Source organism: Quercus robur, chromosome 2 (assembly GCF_932294415.1).
Source record: "Quercus robur chromosome 2, dhQueRobu3.1, whole genome shotgun sequence".
In the NCBI taxonomy this organism is placed as follows: Eukaryota; Viridiplantae; Streptophyta; class Magnoliopsida; order Fagales; family Fagaceae; genus Quercus; species Quercus robur.
Window position 1 is genome coordinate 64,857,885 of NC_065535.1, and position 21,932 is coordinate 64,879,816.

The 21,932-nt window shown below is 34.9% G+C and overlaps 1 protein-coding gene across 2 annotated transcripts; it reads left to right on the forward strand.

Annotated features, from left to right (window-relative positions):
- Positions 1 to 14,564: 14,564 nt before the first annotated feature.
- On the forward strand, positions 14,565 to 20,568 carry LOC126714488 (probable serine/threonine-protein kinase PBL3). 2 transcript variants are annotated; one of them, XM_050414650.1, is made up of 8 exons: positions 14,565 to 15,601; positions 16,895 to 17,112; positions 17,210 to 17,418; positions 18,467 to 18,593; positions 18,886 to 18,957; positions 19,180 to 19,366; positions 19,610 to 19,742; positions 20,063 to 20,568. In XM_050414650.1, the coding sequence occupies exons 2-8, from the start codon at positions 16,962 to 16,964 to the stop codon at positions 20,324 to 20,326; spliced, it is 1,143 nt and encodes a 380-aa protein (XP_050270607.1). In that variant the 5' UTR covers positions 14,565 to 15,601; positions 16,895 to 16,961; the 3' UTR covers positions 20,327 to 20,568. The 2 variants fall into 2 exon arrangements, with proteins under 2 accessions (XP_050270607.1, XP_050270608.1); XM_050414651.1 differs by having other exon boundaries at positions 16,936 to 17,112.
- The last annotated feature ends 1,364 nt before the right edge of the window (positions 20,569 to 21,932 follow it).

Below are 21,932 nucleotides of genomic sequence, written 5' to 3' on the forward strand. Positions count from 1 at the left end.
ACTCATGGTAATGTCATTATTATTTTTTAGAAATTAGTGATTTAGGCATTAACTCTTCTTATTAATGAAAAAAAAAAAAATTAAACCTCACTCTCCACGCCATCATCTTTTTCCTTTCTCACATAATCTTCTAGCTCTCTTGCAAACAAATTGTAAGGAAGCACGACAAATGTTGACTGTATATTTAGCTATTTAGGTTTGCCGTGACCTTCACTGTAGAATTTATTTTGGAGTATGGCAAGCATTAGAGACTGTAGGGCCATATCATGGAGGACATTAAGGTTCAACTCCAAAGTGGTGGTCCTTGGAGTGTTTGTTGGTTAGACAAAGACAAATAACGGCATGAAATTAAGTGCTAACATATTTAGCTATAAACCATGCATGATGCTATGCATATATTGATGTAAGAGAGCCCATCTTTTTTAAGATCTTTCAAGGACCATGGTGGGAGATGATGATATGGCTAAGAGATAGTGTTACGTTGTTAGAGCACCAAATTTTTAAATTGACTTTGGCCATGAGTTCTTTTTATCTTTAGAAATACTCATCCTCAACAATTTTTCTCTAAAAAAAATTGTGACTATTTCTAAAATTTTCTAGTACCTCAAGACAATATTGTTAAGAAATCAGTGGTGGTGACCTGAAAGTACATAGTGCAAGGAAAAAAAAAAAAGATGTGAAAGAGGATGAGAGAAAAAAAATGATGATGTGGAAAAGAGTGGGAGTCAATATTGTGTTTTTTTTTTTTTTTCCTTTAATAAGAAGAGTTAATTCCTAAATCCCTAATTTTTAGAGAATAATAATGACTTTAATATGAGTGTATTTTCACCCTTAGATCTAATAATAATCAATAGTCCAAAAAAGATGTAACTCTAAGTTACACCTAGTGTAACTTGAACTAGATTCAACCTGTATTACTAAGCATCATCATACAATAGTGGGAATATTTGTTATGGGGACATCCTTTTCTTCCCATTCCCATAAATAATATGATAGCATAACCTATAATATAATATAATATAATATTTTAATGATTATGTTAATTATAATATCAATAGGATAATTAATTATTTGAGTTTTTTTCTTTCATATCCATCATTTAATATTTGCTCCTATGTTTACTGTTGACGATTCATTCAATTCCTATCATATACAAAAACAAAAACAAAAAACCACATAATTACTAAAATCTCAATTCCTGTTATATACAGATAAAACAAAAGGTATTAACAACATCATAGTAATTTTTTTTCTTCTTTGTCATACTTTATTTGTAGCCAAAACACTCCCATAAACTTAAAACCACCAATTGAGGTCTCCTTTTCCACCAACCAAACAAACTTTGTAACCAATTCACAATAAATAAAAATAAATCAACCCACTAAATCAAACTTTGCAACCAAAAAAAAGTAGAGAAGATTTAATTGACAATTACATATTTCCATTATGCTGAATGGGAAAGTAAGTATAACCCAATCCGGAACCAATATCACAATATTTCACTCTTATATTTTCTCACAAAACCAAAGAAACTCACATTAAAAAAATTATAAAAATAAAAAATAAAACCAAAACAAGGGGTAATTACACTCCCCTTCCTTGAAGTTTGAGGGTGTGAGGACAAGCAAATCGAGCACGTTCATTGGGTTATGGGCCACGTCCGAGAACAAGAAAACACCCGAGAATGGTCAAAAGGTCTATATAGGCCTAAGATAATGGGCCAAGGAGAAAGGAGGAGAATGACGAAGCCACTGAGGCTGCTAAGGAGCCAAGACACCTCAGAAGAGTTTTAGGGAGTTAACCATTTTGGGAAGATAAATTTCGGGGAAAGTAGTAGAGCTAGGCCAACAACCAAAAAAGAAATATCTAAGAAGGAGGCTATCACTACCACATTAAATGCACTGCACCAAATGAATTGGCCATATTTATGGAAGAATGACACCTGAACAATATCATCCCAGCTCATATCTCCTCACAAAGCTTCCAGGAGGTCCTGATGGGACAAGCGTCCAAGGGATTTCTTAAGAAATCAACATGTAGAGGGCTGAGATGTAAAAAATGAGTGACTATATAAGGGAATAGCCACCACAAAAATGGGGCATGTAGTTAAAGAAGGAAGAAAAAAAAAAGATAGAATACACTGTACACAGATAAACCCAATCGATATAAGAACTTCTCATCCTCGGACTTGACCGAGGACTGTTACTCCTATCAATTTGCGCACTATATCATGTTGACATGGATATTATTTGCTAAGGCCCATAACCAATTTGCTAGGAAGTTTTCTTGTTAAGCTCACTCTCTAACAAATTTGTGCAATTCAAGCTAGCCACCCACTAAGTTGACGCCTACAAAGTGTGCCACCACTAGATCTGCCGAAAACCCGATTGGACTACGACCCCAACCACTAGATCAACACAACCTTGAGGGATTCACGGCCCCAGCCACCAAATCAACGCCCTCGACCACCATTGGTGCCCTTCAGTCGTGCTTAGAGCCTCTAGCCATGAATCGAAGTTTCATCGCCACAATTCCCCAAAAGGCCCAAAACCCAACCACAATGAACTAGGCTTCAAACACCATTGTGATCCATACTTGCATTGCAACGACCACCTTTATGAGCAAGAGAGGAGTGGGAGATGTATGACAAGTGTTAGTCAAATTGTAAAATGTTTTACTAAGTTCTTTTTTGTTAAATGTTTTACAAACTTTTATAAAAGGGTTTTACTTGTTAAATGTTTTACAAACTTTTATAAAGGGGTTTTACTGTCAACGGAAGATGTTTTCAGCTTTGACCAACATTTTACAAAAAAAAAAAAAAAACAAACAAACAATGTAAAATGCTTAAAATATTTTTTAAAAAATATTTTACAACGAAACAAACGGAACGGAGTAATAGATTCATCAATCTTGTAATGTTGAAAATTATATATATTATACTTCAAAATAAATTTTTTATATTATCAAAATAAATTATAATTAATAATTTAATATCTTATGAACTTATTTACGAACTTACTACATTCAATCTCAAATCTATATAAGTTTATTTTAAATATTTATACATATAAACATTTAATATTATATGCACTAAAATAGAGTATCATATTCATGAGCTTGTTCTTAAGCACATTTTTATGTTTTGATATGGCTTATTTAAGGGTCAAGTCTAAAATTAGACTTGATTTATTTGCCAAATAAACAAATATAAACAAATTTGTTCTCAAGCTCGAGCCTACTAAACTTTTTTTCAAGTGATACGACCCCATTCATTTACAGCCCTAGTAATCCTTTACGAGCCCAAGCCTCTAAGAACAAACCTCTGCATCCTTGATTTCTTCAATTGTTTGGATTTAGGGCCTATCATCGAACAGAAGAGCTACAACCTTTTGCTGAATGTTTTCAACGCCATACTATTTCCCTCAACCAATTGGTGATTAATGTTTCGTACATGAAAATCTCTTTTGTGATACGATATTAGATATTTTTAGTTTTGTTTGTTATTGAAACGAACAAGCCTCCGTTTGGAAAGCGTGTTTTGAGCGTTTCTCAACATAAGTATTTTTTTTTAGGTCTTATATACTATTCACGAAACCTACAAGTACTTTATTCAACAACTTTTTCTTTAGAATTGAGTTTCATAGTACTATTCATATATTTAAAAATTATTTTACTAATGTTTTCAGTTTTTAACAATAAACGGTATCTAAACAGACCCCGAATGCTTATTTATTTGACAATCAAATTGAGTTTAAATTAATCATATTAGAAACATTTCTTTGCTAGGCGGAGAATGGTACGGTGGAAAGGGGAGGAAACAAAAGAGCCATAATATTATACATTTCTTTGCTGCTGTTCTGTTCTCTGTCTCTTTAATCATGGAATGCGTATAAAGAAGCCACTCAACCTCTCAATCTCTGTCCACTTCTTTCATTTGTTCACTTCATTTTTTTTACACATGTTTTTTAATGAGATTTTTTTTTTTTTTTAACTTTTTTCATGATTTGGATTTTGGAGTCAATATATTGGGATTCATGCAGAGCCACACATTTTCTTTCCGTTATAAAAATAGATGAAACATTAATAGAATGTACTAAATTGGTGAAAAAAGTTCAGAAAGTTAACATAAAAATTACCCCCAACTAAGAAGAGTAATTTTAGAACATCACAATCTTTTACAACTATTTTATGTAATATATTATGATTGGCTGTCTGTTAATTTTACATGAATTCACCATTATTTCTTCACTACTCACAATTACGGTCAAAGTTGAGGCACAAAATAGTGACCCTAGATTTTTTTTTTTTTTTTTTTTTCTTAGAAAGGAAGCAAAAGGCTCGTCCGAATGAAAGAAGTTTGAAAATTTATTCCAAATGGCTTATGGGCCTTCTCAACAGCCCATTCATAGATCCGGTGGGTTAGTTTGAGCCTTCTTTGATAAAAGGCCACTTCTGTAGGCGGATAAATATCTTGCAGCCCATTATAAATGCAAGCAACAAATTAATTGCAATTCAAGTTTATGTGGAGTCATTTTGGTATATGTGCAATCAACAAATTAATGGTATATCCCCAATTTTTTTCAAGTCATTTTAGCATAGTGTTGGTGAGGATGTAATAGCGGCTGACCTTCGAGCTTTGAATACAGGTAATGTTCCGGAATCCCTTAATACCACTTTTATCTCTCTAATACCCAAAATTAAAAATCCAAAGAAAATTTCAAATTTTAGGCCTTTAGCTTGTGCAATGTCATTTATAAATTAATTGCTAAAGTGGTGGCTAACCGTTTAAAGAAGTTTTGGCTAAATCTATTCCAAATTCTCAAAGTGCTTTTCTATCAGGTTGGTTAATTACAGATAATATTCTTATGGCTTTTGAAACCCTTCATTTCCTTAAGAGGAAGACAAAAGGGAGGTTAGGGTATATGGCACTTAAACTGGATATGAGCAAAGCGTATGACCTAGTGGAATGGGAATTTCTAGAGAGATTAATGCATCATCTGGACATTGAGGAAAGGACAATAAAAATTATTATGTCTTGCCTACAATCTGTCTCTTATGCAGTCCTTCTTAATGGGTATCTTGTGGGCAACATCGAACCAACAAGGGGGATTCGTCAAGGAGACCCTTTATCCCCTTACCTGTTCCTATTGTGTGCTATGGGGCTGCAGAGCTTGATGCAACAAGCTGAAGTGGATGGTCATATTTGGGGTGTTGCTATCTATAGAAATGGTCATCAAGTTTCCCATTTATTCTTTGCAAATGATAGTGTATTGTTTTGTAGAGCAACAGAGACCGAGTGCAAAAAGATTATGGATATTTTGGCGATCTATGAAAGAGGTTCTGGTCAAAAATTAAATAGGGAGAAGACAAATATTTTCTTTAGTTCAAATACCTCATACCCACTGCAGGCTCGGATTCAACATCTCTTAGGTGTACTAGCAATTCACCAATATGAAAAATATTTGGGATTGCCAACATTAGTTGGTCGAGCAAAAAAAAAAAAGCTGTGTATTTGAAAGAGAGAGTATGAAAGAAGCTACATGGGTGGAAAAAGAAGCTGCTGTCACAAGTTGGCAAGGAAATTCTCATCAAGTCTATTATCCAAGCTATCCTAACCTATACCATGAGTTGCTTCAAACTTCCCAAAGGGCTAATCAAGGAACTGGAAATCCTTAATCAAAAATTTTGGTGGGGATATAGTGGTGATTCGAGGAAGGTGCACTGGGTTTGCTGGGAAAAGCTATATGAGGCAAAAGAAGTGGGTGGTATTGGTTTCAAAGAAATTGAAAAGTTCAACGATGCTTTCTTAGCAAAACAGGTTTGGAGGATGATAAACAATCCATATTCCCTATGCTTTCAAGTGTTCGAAGCCAAGTTTTTCCCAAATTGTTCCATCCTAGAAGCTAAGGACTCTGTAGTTGGCTCCTATGCATGGAAAAGTATCCTCGGTGCTAGAGATGTGATCCAAAAAAGTATGGTATGGCGAATCGGGAATGGTCAATCGGTGCGTATTAAAGAAAATAAGTGGCTGCCTATGAAAGCTAGTAGCTCTATTATTTCTCCTCTACCTACTATCTTAACCGAGACAAGAGTTTGTTCCTTAATTGATGCTGATCTGAGAGTGTGGAAAGCATAGCTAATTCGGGAGTTGTTTCTGCCTAGTAAGGCCTCTGTGATCATAGGGATCCCTTTGAGCATTAGAAACACAATTGATCGGGTGGTTTGGGCTTATTCTCCATCGGGTGTGTTCACTACAAGCAGCGCCTACAAGCTGCTGGCTGCGACTACCACAGTGACAAATGCTAGAAGTTCCAATCTGGAGCCACAAAAGAGATTCTGGAGAGCAATTTCGCACCTGCGTGTGCCCAACAAAATTAAGCATTTTGTTTGGAGGGCATGCAACAATGCACTCCCTACGAAAATGTAATTTGGTTCGGCAGCAAAAGATCATCTCCTTGGAGGTGTGTGGGCTCTGCAATAAGGTTCTGAAGATGTATTACATGCCTTGTGGAAGTGTAAAGTGGTGGAAGCCGTGTGAGTACTCACAGTTGGTCCCAGCAAGTCTTAAACCCCCCTCCCCTAACTTTTGCGATTTGGTTGATTGTTTTCTGCATGTGAATGACGATTTTAGGAAGGAAATTTTTGCTGTCTCGGCTTGGTGTTTATGGAACCGAAGGAATGCTCTTCACTTTGGGCGAGTGGTGCAACCTATCGTGAACATCAGCTCAATGGCGTGCAATCTGCTACAAGAATTCCTAGTAGCTCAGGAAGAAGATGACTTGCCCGTGCCTCTGCCCCCAACCCAGCATCAGTGGCGGCCCCCAGAACAAGGCTCTACTTCAAAGTGAATTATGATGCTGCTGTTTTCAAGACTCTCAACTTGGCAGGTATAGGGGTTATTATTTGTGATTGGCGTGGAGAGGCCACTGCTTCTCTGTCAATGCCAGTCCCGTTATCCATGACCATAGCTAACTTGGAAGCTCTAGCCTGCCACCGATCTGTGATGTATGCTATTGAAAATGATCTTCCCGATGCTATTTTCGAAGGGGATTCAGCTTCAGTGATCAACGCCATCTCTCAGGAGAGCGCAGTGTTGACTTCTTTTGGGAATATTGTGGACGATATTCGCGCTTTAGTTTCTATTTTCCAATTTTTCAATTTGTTCATGTCCATTGTACCTGTAATGTTGTTGCCGACGCGTTAGCAAAAAAGGCAAAAAACTTAAGTGGGGATTCAGGATTGGTCAGGTTGCTTGCCTGAGGATATCTCTCCCAGCTAGTTGGTTTTGATGTTCCTTGATTTTGTTTTTTTCTAATAAATTCCTAGGCTGAATGTCTGGTTTCTCAAAAAAAAAAAAAAAAAAAAAAGTATACGTGGAGTCTGTTACTTCTGTCCAGTGCCACCCAGAAATTCACAGCCTTATACAAACCAGGCCTCCAGCAAAACTTCCAGGAAAACAAAACGTTTCTAACATTTTCCACCCTACAAATACACACAACTATCAAAAATCAAAATGTTGACACTTCCTCGTATTTTCAATAGGAACATCTAAATTCAAATCCCCTTACCCTCAACTATTGAATTATGAAAATAAAAATAAAAATAAACTATCAGAAAAATCAAGATAAAAGCATTCATAAATCGTAACCCTCCCCAAAAGAAAATTGCATTTGGAGGACATGGCAAACAGCTAAAAGGGTTAAAACCCAGAAAGTGAATGGAAGGTAATTTCCTACTTTAACTTGTTGCTAATCTTTTTAGTATTCACGTCTAGTTAGGTCCATTTTGCTTTTATAAATCCAAAAAAATACATTTTGGTAGAATTTACATTTTTTTTTTTTTTTTTTTTTTAAGGAAGGGTAGAATTTACTTAAGTCATGTTTTAATATCTATCATGGTAGCATTAGATCTGTGAATTACATGTCCATGATCTTGCATTCATATTTTCATATGATTTCATCACTAGAATAGTAAATTCCATAATTTGAATATGTCACTTATGCACCCATTGTTTAGATGTGTAGATCCATACGTTTAGGTAAATTATACGAATTATATTTATCATAACTAGGATTTCCTAGATTAAACAATGTGTGCATACATCATTAGAATAAAATTCAAAATGTTTCTTTAGGTTTAATTGCACCACATGAAATCATGAAAAGACGAAAATAAAATTATGTTTTTCCCTTGTTTATTGTTATCCACATATCATCAGGATAGCTTTAAGCATTTTCTTTGCATAGGAATAATGTTGATTCCTTGAAATCGTGTACGATAAGTTAAAATGATGAATTTCCAGATTTGTGTTCTAATCTAAATTTTCATGATTGTAAATGACATATGCTTATTTCTCATATAGAAAAAGCATCTAGGTTTTGCACATTCACATATGTTCATGCATATCCATACATCTAAATCATGTTTATGCATCTTAGAGCAATCACATCATGCCTTGTATAGTCTTCTAAAATATAAAAAGGTACCCATTTTACACATTTTGAGCAAAAAAACGTGGGTGTAAAAATGTGTAAATATACACGATAGCTACAGTAACCGTATATATTTACACAACTACTGTAGCTCGTGTATCTATTATTTTATAATTTGTTTCTCTCTCCTATCACCTCACCTCTCTCTCGGACAAAAAATTCTCACTCTCACCTCTCTCTCGTTTCATCTCTCCCTCGATCCACCTATCTCACCTCAGTCCACCGATCTCACCTCAGGCCACCAATCTCACTGATCTCACTCACCGCTGATACGATCTCAACAAGCAAACCACAATGCACTAAACCCAGAAACGATGCCGTGGCGGAGCTCTCAGGGACATGATGTGTGGGTTTGGCGGAAGCGACAGTAACTAGGTATTGATCCGTGGGTATTGATCAGGTTGATGGTGGGTTATGCATCCACTGATGTGACGCCATAATGAACATCAGTGATTCCGACAGATTTGTTCTATTTGATCGTTGATGGTGGTTGGTGGCTGGGTGTGGGTGATTTTGGGTTTGTGTTGGGTCTGTAGCTCAACGAAGAAGACAGCGGCTGGCTGGGTGTGGGTGATTTTGGGTTTATGTTGGGTCTATAGCTCGACGAAGAAGACGGTGGCTGGGTGTGGGTGATTTTGGGTTTGTGTTGGGTCTGTGAGAGAGTTCTAGAGAGGAGAGGGAAGGAAATAATAAAAAATGTAAAAATAATGAATATTTTATTAAATAAATGTGTAGAATAGATAAACTAATATGGGTGTTTTGTAAAAGTGGATGTGTAAAATAGAAAAAGTAGTTTTTTTTCTTGCAAAATAGATAGAAAATTTGCACGAATTGATGTGGTTGCTCTTTCACCTTTATGTTATTTGTTCAATCCTTCTTTAATGGCTATATCATACCCGTAGTGACATTTGACAGGCTAGTTACTATTCTTGTATACATGTATGGAGTTTCTTCATATTTTTTGCTTTGATATTTTTACCACTTAATTGTATGACAATTTGGTGAATCATTTATATTGGCCAATGGCCTTGTAGCCAAGTAGCACTCAAGTTCCTATGTAACCTGTTGCTCGAGGGTTCTATCCCCCGCAATTACCAAGCAAAAAAAATAAAATAAAATAAAATTATATTGGCCATTGTATCTTGGGAGAACAACTTATGTTGGGTAGGATGGGGTGCCTAACATCTTCTCATCTAGTTGCTTAGTCCTTGAAGCTAATCTTTTAGACGTGGGATTCCATATAATTTTCTTTCCACTTTTTGCTTAGATTGTGACTAGAAAATTTAGTCTTGCAATATTTATTTTATTAAATCGTATTTAGGACCAAAAACCAGTAATCTTTTAATACAATTCAAGTAACTTTTCTTACTTATCAATAAAAATGTATCCCTTTAGAGGTTTATTTTATTTTATTTTATTTATTATTATTCTTAGTATCATTATTTCTATAATCGATTAAGTGGAGACTTCATTTAAGTCCCTTAGCTTAGGGGTACTATCATTAATAGTTGAATCTCCACCTTGAAATTTAAAACTAATGGATGTCTTCTCTAGACTTGTTAAGGAGTAAAAAGCCTAGAAAAAGGTCGAGTCCCCTCCCACTGGGTCTTGGTTCTCATAGTAACATTTTAAAAAGGCAATCACCTAAGGGAGGCATTAGTGGTAGGAGAAATAGGGATGAAAGAAGATGACCAAAATCAAGAAAAACCAGTGGAGAGAAATTGAAAGAAGTTAGCATTGACAATGATAGAGAGGAACCATGTCATTCGAGTGGGATCCCTCTTGATATTTGAGTTGAAAAGTCTTATTCAATCTTTTTTGAAGAAAAACTAAGATGTCTTTGCTAGGTGCCTAGGTCTCATAAGGACATGTCCAGAATAGACTCAAGAGTCATGGTGCACTGGAAAGCTCGACTGTTTGACATAGATGAACCCCAATTTAGTAATGTTAGCTGTGGGGCACTAAGCGTGAGTTTGGATTTGGCATTTTGCTCAATCTGTGCGTTTTGCGTTTTTTTAGTGGCTCTCATGGATACTGTTCACGGACCACCAAACTCAGCAAAACACAGATTTTTAGGTAAATTTAGGCTCCACAACACTATTTACACATTTAAAAATTATTTTCTTACAGTATTTTCAGCAAATAAGTAGTATCCAAACACACCTTAAGGTGAGGGGGACAATGTTTCACCTTTGACTCTTCAAACTTGTGACGTTCACAAGAACAATTTAGAAATCAAATCTAAATCTCAAACCAACAACAATTTTGCTTCTAGGGCTTTTGAATGGAGTTTGTGGTGTGCCTTTGTATTAGAACTCATTTCCTTCTCCCTTGTGTATATGTATTTGTTTTAAAATAAAAATAATTATAAAAAATTTAAAAATTTTAAAACAAAAACAAAAAAACAAAAAACAAAAAACAATTTCAACATAGAACAAGTTGACTCAGTTGCTATCATTACAAACGCGGTGGAACACATCATCTAAGGTAGCAATACCTTGTTGGATTTCTAGAAAAAATTGCTTGTGGCTCACATTATTATGTTTGTCAGATGTGCTGTTGGGGATTTTAGGGCAAACAATGAAATAACATTAACAAATTTGATAAAGGGTTATAGGCAAATTTGTCTCTATATTAATACAACTAAATCAGAATTCTTCAAGTAGCAAACTTGGAGGATGTGAATTTCTCTCTAATGGTGTAAAAGCTATAAGAAAACTGATTCACTGAATATGTAGGCTATATTTATAAACGATGAAGAGATTCATCTGAAAATGAATGAATGTGCACTTTGGTTAATACAAACCCTCAAATCCATGCCTTGGCTATTACTAGTTGCTAGAGACAAAATTCTAAAAAGAAACTTACAAATGTCTCTCCTCCCCTTGTTTTTCAAAAAAATTCTTTAGAAAAAACACTTACTATAACTGTCTTGCTCAAGCGAGCTTCATGATCTAGCTCGAATGGACATCGAATGAGCACTGAGCACTCACTCGAGCTTGCTCGGCCACACTTGTACTTTGACATGTTTTCTTGAGCGGGCTCATTAAAGTGCTTATACTTCAATTTTGTACAACGATCAATGTATTCAATTTCCTGATCACATTCATGTAGCACTAGTCTTGCTTGAGCGAGTGAGTGGTTTGTTTCCTTTCGTCAAAAAAAAAAAAAAAAAGTCTTGCTTGAGTGGGCTTAAGTCTTACTCAAGTGAGCCATTAAAACTTGGTTTTTCTCTTGATTCTGTTACTGCCAAAATAAGATTACTTATGTATATTACAACATACATTTGTATATAACTACATATACAACATGGACTCCTCCCCAATCACTATGATTTAGCCTCGATATGGAACCCATGGATAGGGCCACTCCTTATGAGAGAGGGGAGGAGTCTATTTGATGACCTGATAATATCTCCATTTTCAAAGCCTAAATGGTTCTTATCTCATTTCCTTCTTTTTTATTTATTGAGTTTTGGTCCCAAGGGAAAGGGAAAAGAGAAATTTAAACTAATAACCTTACGATACCTAATCTCCAGCTAATTATGCTACTCTTAATGTTATTGCATACACAAATATAGAATTTACCTCCAAATTGGTTTATAGAAAAATTTCTCCAATCCACTATGTGGAGATTCATAAACTATGATTTTAAAAACCCGACCGGTCAAAGAACCAAAAAAAAGGCCGGTTCCCTGTTTAACCCAATTCTAGATCGGTTTTTCTCAATTTTGACCAATTTTTTGCCAATTTTCTCGATTTTGACCAAACCAATTCTAGGTCTAATTTCAGGTTCAACTAATTGAACCGATTGGTCCGATCCAATTTTTAAAACAACGCATAAAACCATCAATGTGTGCTTTTAGTTACCCTAGCCTATTTTAGAACCCATTTCCCTTTTCCCTTGTGTGTATGTGTGTTTGTTTGTTTCTCAAAAAAAAAAAAAAAAAATTTACTTGGCCTATTTAATGAGACATATGACTTGTTTAAATAATTTAATAAATCATGTGATTAAATACACATAAATTGTCTCATCAAGATTCACAAAATTGGTTGGAGGTCACCTATCTAGCTTGGTGGAAAAATTTGTCCCCCACATATTTTTGCTTGATCTAGGCTGGTTACCAAGAAAATTGAGCCAAATCAAATTTATTATACAATCTTTGAAAATTTCTGACAATGTAATTGGGTATTGACAAAGTCATGCACCAGTAGAAGTTAAGCAGTTTCAATGAAAATTGTAATTTTTAAGACTCAAGCCCGGGTAACCTTTTTTTATTTATAAAAAAACTCTATTAAAGAAAGAGATGGGTAAACAAAAGGAGAGTAGGAAATAACAAATCCACCTGCCATGCCTAAGGATATAAAAGAAAGGACTAGGAAATACAAAATTACAATCAAATTCAAACTTACGTTTGACAACTAATACTTCATCATTGTACCAAAAACAATGACTGTTGACCAAAACATTCAAAAATAATAATAAAATGTAAAAGAGAGGACACAAAAATAAAAGGCTCTGCTTCTGGCTAAGGTATTCCTAATAATTTGATAGATGTCGGTTTTGCATGAGTTTGAAAATTTATTTTTTAGTTTTTATGTACAGTTTTTTAAAACTCTATTTTTTCCTTTTTTTTCTCATTTTTACCACAAAAAAAAAATTCGAAGTATAAATATACTTTAATATATTTTTAAAAATAAAATAAATAAATTATTCCCAAAGAGACACTTAACACCTGTTTCCAGTTCCGACATTGCAAGAGTGCATCACTGATTATGCTGCGTGAAAATTTTGGAGAGAATAATGTGTGAACTGCTTGATTATGTAGCAATTAATGTGAACAGGAATTAGCATGGGGCCAATTATTCTGCTTTAAATGGTCTATAGCTTATATGATATGAGTTTATGACATCAATCAACCGACACAAAGGCCAGTGGTACATGCCAGTGTGCCACTTTAAGTGAGACCAAGAAGAGAAAAGAAAAGAAAACAAGGCGAAGTTTGGTTATTAGAAAGGATTAAAAATCATTGAGCTACAATAATTTTGGATGTTGACATCTCGTATATTATTAAACCATGGTGGTTACTGCATTATTGTTGTCATTAGTAAATAGCTGTCACAATTTGTATTCTTAGATCTTCCGAAACCAATCATAACCAGGCATAAAATATATATATATATATATATATATATATATATGAAAACTCTCTCACACTCCAATTAAATTTCTCCTCCTCTCTTTTTTTCCATAAAAAATAAAGAATTGACATTTTATTAGCCTTTTGAGAGATTATTTCACTCTTTTTATCTATAAAACGCTTAAAAAACCTGAAACCTTTTATTATATGTTATGTCCTAAACTAATGATATCACAATTTAAATACTTTGTAGAAGTCATTTTCCCAATTTTGATCGAGATTAGATAAATATCATGTGTTTCGCGCCTAGTTACATAAGATGCGATCATATGTTTCTCAAAAAATAAAAATAAAAAGATGTGATCATATTCCCCCATTAATTATTCTCAAGAGCTCCAAATAAAAAATAAATAAAGAAATAAAGAATGACTTTCTATCTATCATGGGGGATACATCTCAAACAATTCAGGCCAGCCCTTAAACTATTGATCATCATCATTATCATCGTAATATGCTAATAGTGCCGAGAATCCGAAGTGTTCAGGTAAGGGAAAATTAAATAAAAATTAAAAAGTAAACAAAAGTGAAGAAAAAAAAAAGTGTAGAGCCGTAGAGGTAGCCGTTATATTTTCCTTTTCCTTTTAATAATGTATTTATTTATATAATATAATGTATTTATTTAATATATAATATATATATAAGCAATATTTTTTTATAGATAATATTTAATATAAGCAATATATAAAACAGGTGAGTAGGAGCGATGTCAACATAGCTGGCTGGTGGGATAGCAACCCCACAAGCTACAAACACTTTGGAATCTCTTTCTTTCTTCATCAATCTCAATTCTCAATATCAATATTTTTTTTAACCAAAATAAACAATATTTTATTATTATTTTTCAATTAACAAAAAATAATTCTGCCATACGAATAGTATATCAGTGTACAGCCAAGCTGGTAGGGGCAACTATCTCTCTCTTCTTCTCTGTATCTCTCTCTCTGAGTCTGTCTCTTTCTCTTTCTCATATATACTGTGAATCTGTTACAGCCAGAGATGCTCTGTACAGGACACTCTAGAAAAATAAACCCTCTTCAACTTGCAGTATCAGACAACCATTGTACTGCTTTACAGCACACACAACAAACTAAAAATTAACACACACACTCCTTCTCTCTCTCTTTCTCTTTCCTTGTTGATAAGTTTTTATTCCTGTGCTTCTTCAATATTTTTTCACCTTTTTTTGCTGGTATGGATTTGTTTTTGTTTGTGTCTTTTTGAATCATCAAGAGTATAAAAGGAGTTATTTTTTGGGTTTTTGGGGTTGTGGGGTTTTGTATTTATATCTATAATTTTTGAATTGGGTGGTTTGGTAGAGTGTGAAAATAAACTCCTGAAAGTGTTGTCGGCGCTATGTCACTTTCTGTCGGCATTGTTTGTATACAACGATGAACAGAGAGAGAGAGTGAGTGAGTGAGTGAGTGTAAGAAAGCATTACCATTAATTTTTTTATTCTAAAAGTACAACAACAAAGTTTGATAGACAGACAGCTAAGAGAGGCTTCCGGGTTTTCATTCTTGGACTTAAGAGAGTAGCTGGTACGTATCTGTATTTATCATCACCCTTTTTGGTATGTCTGTATCATCGCCCACTGAAGAAGTATATTGATTTTGATTGGACATAGACATGGTACACTGGGACTTGAAGATTTGGTCGTGATCCCAACTGGGTTTCATTGATTTTTTTTTTTTTTTTTTTTTTTTAAGTAGGATATATTATTTGGGGTATCTTCTTGATTTCATTGCTGGGTTTTGCCTTAAATAGAGCATTCATTTTCAATGTTGGGAATGTGGGTGAATACTGATTTGGTCGTTAGTAGTGGTATTTAGAAGATTCATTTCACTTTATCATTGGCAAATGAAGCTGCGGTTCTTAGAGATCTGGCTGCATTACTTCCCTAGGAATTCAGGTCTGGACCCCCTTTTCCTATCTATGCTTTTTTAATTTCAACTGGTTCAAAAGTTTCAGATAGTGATTTGAGTTTTGGTTCAATACCTTACATTAGATGCATCTCTGAATTGAATACAAAGCATGCAATTAGAGTCTCTGAATGATCATATTTAGCCTTGTAACTATGTCTGAATTGAACTGGTATTTGTAGACTTTATTTAAGTGGTTAATTCGCATAATCAGTCATGATGTCAGTTTTTCTATACTCATTTCAACATCAATGCAAGCTTTCTGCACTTTTAGTCATGTTCTTTGCAGTTCTCTTTGGGGGTAAAAACAGTCAGTTTTGTTTTGCATACCCTATGTTTGGATGGGAGAGATGTAGGGAGATGAGAAAGAGAGGTGAAGGTAGCTCAAATATACTAAAAATACTGGAATCTACAAGTTTTTTAGTTATTTGAGCCACTTCCCTTCTCTCTCTGTTCCAAACTGTTGAATATATTAGATGACCATATTATTCACTTACCTTTGTAGAACCGATTAAGCACTTGCCAGATCTTTATCTTTGCTTGCTTTACAAACTCCTCCTCATGAGCTCTACTGTTCTTGGAGCACCTTCTTGTCACTGGAGAGGATACTATAGTCTCTTTCATGATTCCCGACACTCCAAGTTCTAGAGTACTCTTGATGGTGTCCCTAGAGAGAGATGACTTGCTTTAGGGAGCACTTAGAAACTGTAAATAAACTTTAGTTCTCACAATTTCTCTCTGTATTCAAACTTAGATGACTTGCTTGAGAGAGCAATTAGAAATTGTGAGTACACTTTAGTTCTCCCAATTCATCTCTGTAATCAGACTGTTGAAGGAGTATTTAAATACAAATAGGGATAAACCCAGTATTAGGATGAGTGATCCTATAATCGCCCAACCACTCATTGTATATCACTCCACGATCAGTTTTGAACTCAACTTTAAATCCACTTATCAGATAACCCATTTGGATGATCCATGGGCTGTGGGTTATAGTCAGGTCAAATCCAACCCAATTACTAACATATACATTCCCTAATTCTGAATATTGTTTCGTGTTTGGATTACTCAATTTCAGAAATTTTGTAATAGACTTGCCATCTATGTTCTGAATAATTATCCACTCTTGATTCAGGGTTATCATTGCTGCCCAATGTGTTTCTACTATCCATTTGCGTATAGAAATTTAATAAGCATGAATGCTGCTCGCTTTTTATTTTTTGCCCCTTTTCTTTCCCCAGTAGATTATGATTCTTTTTCTTGTGGTATCCTTTGTATTCCAGGTTCAATGCATAACTATTTGTATCCCAATTATACTGTACAGCTTAGCTGAAGTGCTTCCCATACCAGATGTCAAGGCATCTTGCAGCAATAATAGGAGCTGCTGCAGGAGCCGTGGCATTGGTGGGGATAGTTATCTTCTTTATATGGTTCTGCCTCTCTCACAAAAGAAGCGTTTCAAGAACTTCTGAGACAGGATCCTCTGATCCGTCTGTTCAAGGTAACTTTTACACCATATACGTTTCTTTGAGGTTTTCAAAAGAGGCAAGCTCAATGTAAACAACAATCAGTTCATAGTCTGTTATGATAACCTGCAGTGGGAAGACATGTTGGAGTTGAGTTGTCATTTCGAGAAACAAGGCGCTTCGAGATGGAAGAATTGTCTCTTGCCACAAAAAATTTTAGTGATAAACAATTAATCGGGGAAGGAAAATTTGGGGAGGTATACGAGGGCTGGCTTAATGATGGGGTGCTTGTGGCCATCAAGAAGCGATCTGGAGCACCTAGCCAGGAATTTATCAATGAGGTAATCATCACTTTCCTCCCAGACAGCTAAACCCAGCAACAAAAAAATGAAATCATATACATATTAGGGAACTGCTGAAGCAGATTAAAAAAACATATTCTAGATGCAAAAGCACTTTTCTTTTGAATCGGAAATCTCCCTATTATATTTAAGGTTCACTTTAGATGAAATCATACTTAACAAACTTTCCTAGGATTGACTAGCAAATATGAACATTTATCACAAACAATGCTTTCCTTTTTATGCTTCTTTATAGTAATCAATTTTGCTTCCACCATGACATGTCATGGTATGGTATGGGCTGCCTTTATTTTTTTTTCTATTTCTCTTCCAAATTCCTTGTTCTGGATGATTGAAGCAGTGCCTTGCTGATGTTGATCAGTGCTTGTCACATGAGAAATCCTTTGGACTGTAGCGTAGGCTAGGGTGAAGGGTTTTTTTTTTGTTTTTTTATTCATTTATATTTTATATTTACTACTTTTGTTTTATTTAATATTAATATGCTTTTTTTAATATCTATTATCAATATCAATACTATTTCTTATTTCGAGGTGAAATGCCTATAAAAAAATAAAATAAAAATAAAAAATTCATGGGTGGGAAGGTTATAGTAGCAAAAGCCATTGGGGTTTTTATTTTATACATTGGAACTGCAGAATCCGGTAATGAATTATTTACAACTCAAAGTCAACTCCGCAAAGTCTTCTCCCAGTTAATTGGTGAGATGTTGATTAATCCTTTGCCAATCTGCCCAACCAATCTAATGTCATACATCATGTCCATTCTCCCTTGTTATATATTGAAAAACAAGTCAGTTCAAACTGAAGAACACCTTTTCCGGGCTTCTTGGAGTTGAATACACTAAAACATTTAAAAAGAGTTTCTTATCTTTTCCTGCTTTTCTTATTTCATGAATCTAATGGACTGGTATATGGATTTACCTAGTATCTTTTTCCTCGGTTTTCCTGTCATGTTTTTGTACTGCAGTAAACCTCTTAATTTAGTATTTTTCATGGCTGGATCTAACAGCACTGACTTTAACTATCAGGTACGCTACCTTTCACCTATTCGGCATCGAAATCTTGTGACTCTATTGGGCTATTGTCAGGAAAATAATCTGCAGTTTCTTGTATATGAGCACGTACCTAATAAAAACATTTCCAGTCACTTGTACGGTAACTCTCTATCCAGTCACCATATTTGCTTTTATTTACCTCAGTTAACTGAAGTATTTTGGTGAAGCTGACATTTCTTGACTGTATCTTTTCTCCATGCAAAATTTTATCCATAGATCTTCACCTTAAACAGCATCCAGTATGTAACCAAAACTATGGTATATATATAAAATACTGTTATCAATATGACATTTCTTCTGTGTTCTAGATATCAGCTTAGTATATACATAGACTTTGCCCTCTGCAACATTTAATTCCGATCCATGTTGAAGAATTTATTTTCCCTTTGCAGGCACTGGCCAACTTCCGAAAGAATTGCTAGAATTCAAGCTTAGACTTACAATAGCCCTAGGTGCAGCTAAAGGTGATCCTCTGCAAAATCAGTGAGCATTTGTGGCTTTCCTGGTATCCGTTTTTCTATTCTTTAGATAAAATATCGAAATATTGATATCAGTCCCACAAATTCTTTTGTAAGCTACTGTAAGGCTTTCAGTTATTTGAAAGTTCCTCCTTTATATTCAAAAGGTCTTGAAGCACCTGCTACCTTAGTCATCTAGATCTCATTGATCCTGTTGTCTTTGTGCAGGTTTGGCTCATCTTCACTCCCAGTCTCCCCGTTTGATACATAAGAATTTCAAAACAGCCAATGTTCTTGTTGATGAAAATTTTATACCTAAGGTTGCAGATGCAGGACTTCGTAATTTCCTCGGAAGAGGTGATATTGCGGGCCCATCTTCTCAAGTGCAAGCAGATGAGATATTCCTCTCCCCGGAGTAATACTCCATAATTTTCCATTTCTTTATTTTCCAGACTATTACACTTTAATTGTCCTTGTTTTTTCATGAATGACCCCAAGAAGGGGTGGGGGAGTCATCCTTGTGACTTTCACTTCATGAGGTGTGGTCCTCAATTGCTACGCTACTCTCGGGGTTAACTCTTTAATTTCACGTGTTTCTTATGACTAATTAGATGATACATTGTTAATCACTCGATCTATATTCTGTTCACTGATGCAGAGTGCTAGAGTTCAGACGATTTTCTGAAAAAAGTGATGTATACAGTTTTGGGGTATTCCTTCTGGAGTTAGTAAGTGGGCGGGAAGCAACTGAATCACCTTCTTTTGACTCAAATCAGAACTTGGTTGAATGGGTACGCGATTGTCTTAATACAATAGTGAAGGCTTCTATCAGCTTCTCTAAATCATATGTTGATCACTAGATGATTGTGTGTTTGTGGGTCGGTCACAGCAGATATCATCATGGTATCTCATTCAAAAAGAAATATGTGCATTTGCTTGCGCATGTTTATGTCTTTGTAGCCTTCAAGATTTTAACTGTCCTATGCAAGCTTTAAGTGATTTTTTTGAAGCAAATTGACAATATGGCTATAAAGGCAGTAGCTTTGAGGTGTTTGTTTGATTGGAATTTATTTGGAGCTAAATTTTTTTTTTGTTGTATTTTTCCTTTAAGGTGCAAAATAATCAAGAAGATAGCAAGTTTTCCAACATCATTGATCAAAGATTGGACAATACCTTTACAGCTGAAGGCATGGAAGAGGTCATACAACTGATAGTCCAATGTGTCCAACCTTCAAGTGAGAGGCGACCTACCATGAGCTATGTGGTAATGGAACTTGATCGAATACGAGAGAAAGAGATCAGCTTGACAACAGTCATGGGGGAAGGAACCCCACACGTGGCCCTTGGAAGCTTCTTATTTAAAACAACAGAATAAAATATATTTGTTTGCAACCATAATGTTGAGAGTGATATTTGTTACATACCTTTTTTTTTTTTTTTACTTTCTATTTGTTATATTTTTCTTTTTTGAAACGTGAGAGAAGAAATCCAGCTGTTTGATAAGTGTATAAAGAACAGCTGTATTATTTTTTTTTTTTTCCATAAATGTATGAGAAACCTTGATGTAACCATTATTTTTGTTAATATCAAAGTGAAGCTTGGGGTGGGCTTGATTTTTGTTGTGTCTACATTAGATGCTTCGATCACTTTCTCTCATCGGGTTGTGCTTGATTTTAAATAATGCCGGTTTCTTCTGAGGGAAAAAGATAGTAGAATTAGTAACGGTTACTTCTCTTTACACAGTTATCACTTGTTTAAAAAGTAGAAGACATCACGATCTTATGTTTGAAGGTTGTCTCAGATACTTCAGAAATGAAAACGATTCACTGGCATTTTTTCATGTCTTGCAAATTCTGTTTCGGGGCTTTTGAAATCTACAAAATTACAATTAAGAAGGGTTTTTCTTCTTCAATTGGGATGTGAGTGACAATTTTGTGTCTGGATAAAGGTTGTCCCTTTTGAGTTTAGTTGCTCAGGAGAAATCAAAGTATTGAGGCTTCTAAAGGCTCATTTGTGCTGGTATAGACCATGATGCATGTTTTTGGCTACCATCAATTCTCAGCCCCTCTTTTTGTCTCTTGTCAGACACCTCTGCCCAATTTGGCACGAACCTAAATGGTCCGTTCGTGCTACCATTATTCTTTTCTTCATAATCTTCTACTTCCCCATTTATTTTTTCACTTTATACACACATTGGATCTAATATTTGTATATTAGCATTTTGTTATTCATTTTTGGCTATCTTACATAATGCTAGCTTCTTAGTGCATAGAAGCTTCTAACAAATAACAAGGCATTTAATGATTTAATTATTGACATTCTTATCAAGAATAATTTTGCAGAAAACTTTATATAAAAAAAAGGAAAATCATGTTAAAAATGGTTTTGACATACGAATTTTGTTTGTACTCTTCTCTGCTTTTATTATCTTCTTATTTTTTTTTTTTTTTGTTCTTTTTCTAGTGCCCACTTCTGAATATTAGTTACTGTCCTGGATCAGAAGATGATTTGTCTCACGGAAAAAATTTGATAAGAAAAATAGTTTTCCCATGTTTTGTTCTTTCTCCTTGCAATAATTATGACCCTTTCTAATCCAGTTTGATAAATAACTATGACTCTTGGATGGAAGATTGATGGTGTAATTCAAATTCCGGAAACTCTCTATCTCGAGCCAACTGCTCTAATAAAACTGGTCGAGCCCACACAGTAAGAGTAGCTGGTACAAAGAGAACAGAGATTGGATGCAATTTGCTCACAAATTGGGTAGCGTTAGTTGCAAAATCCATGAGCTCATGAGAGTCTACATTTGAGGTAACAGATTTATGCAACAAAAGCAATATGTAGTGTTTTGTTTTTTTTCATTTTTCTTGGGTCTGAATATTAGCTTTTATTGCATGGGCCTTAAAGACAACTAGTTTGGACATTTGAAGCCCCCCCCCACAAATCAGGACCGGGTTAGTTATTCAGAAACGGGTAGCCAG

Bases quoted from the DNA above. Each gene is read 5' to 3' on its own strand.
- LOC126714488 (XM_050414650.1), top strand. From the start codon at position 16,962: ATGTCAAGGCATCTTGCAGCAATAATAGGAGCTGCTGCAGGAGCCGTG. The intron at 17,113-17,209 runs GTAACTTTTACA...GATAACCTGCAG, and splicing joins CTCTGATCCGTCTGTTCAAG to TGGGAAGACATGTTGGAGTT. The intron at 17,419-18,466 runs GTAATCATCACT...TTTAACTATCAG, and splicing joins GCCAGGAATTTATCAATGAG to GTACGCTACCTTTCACCTAT.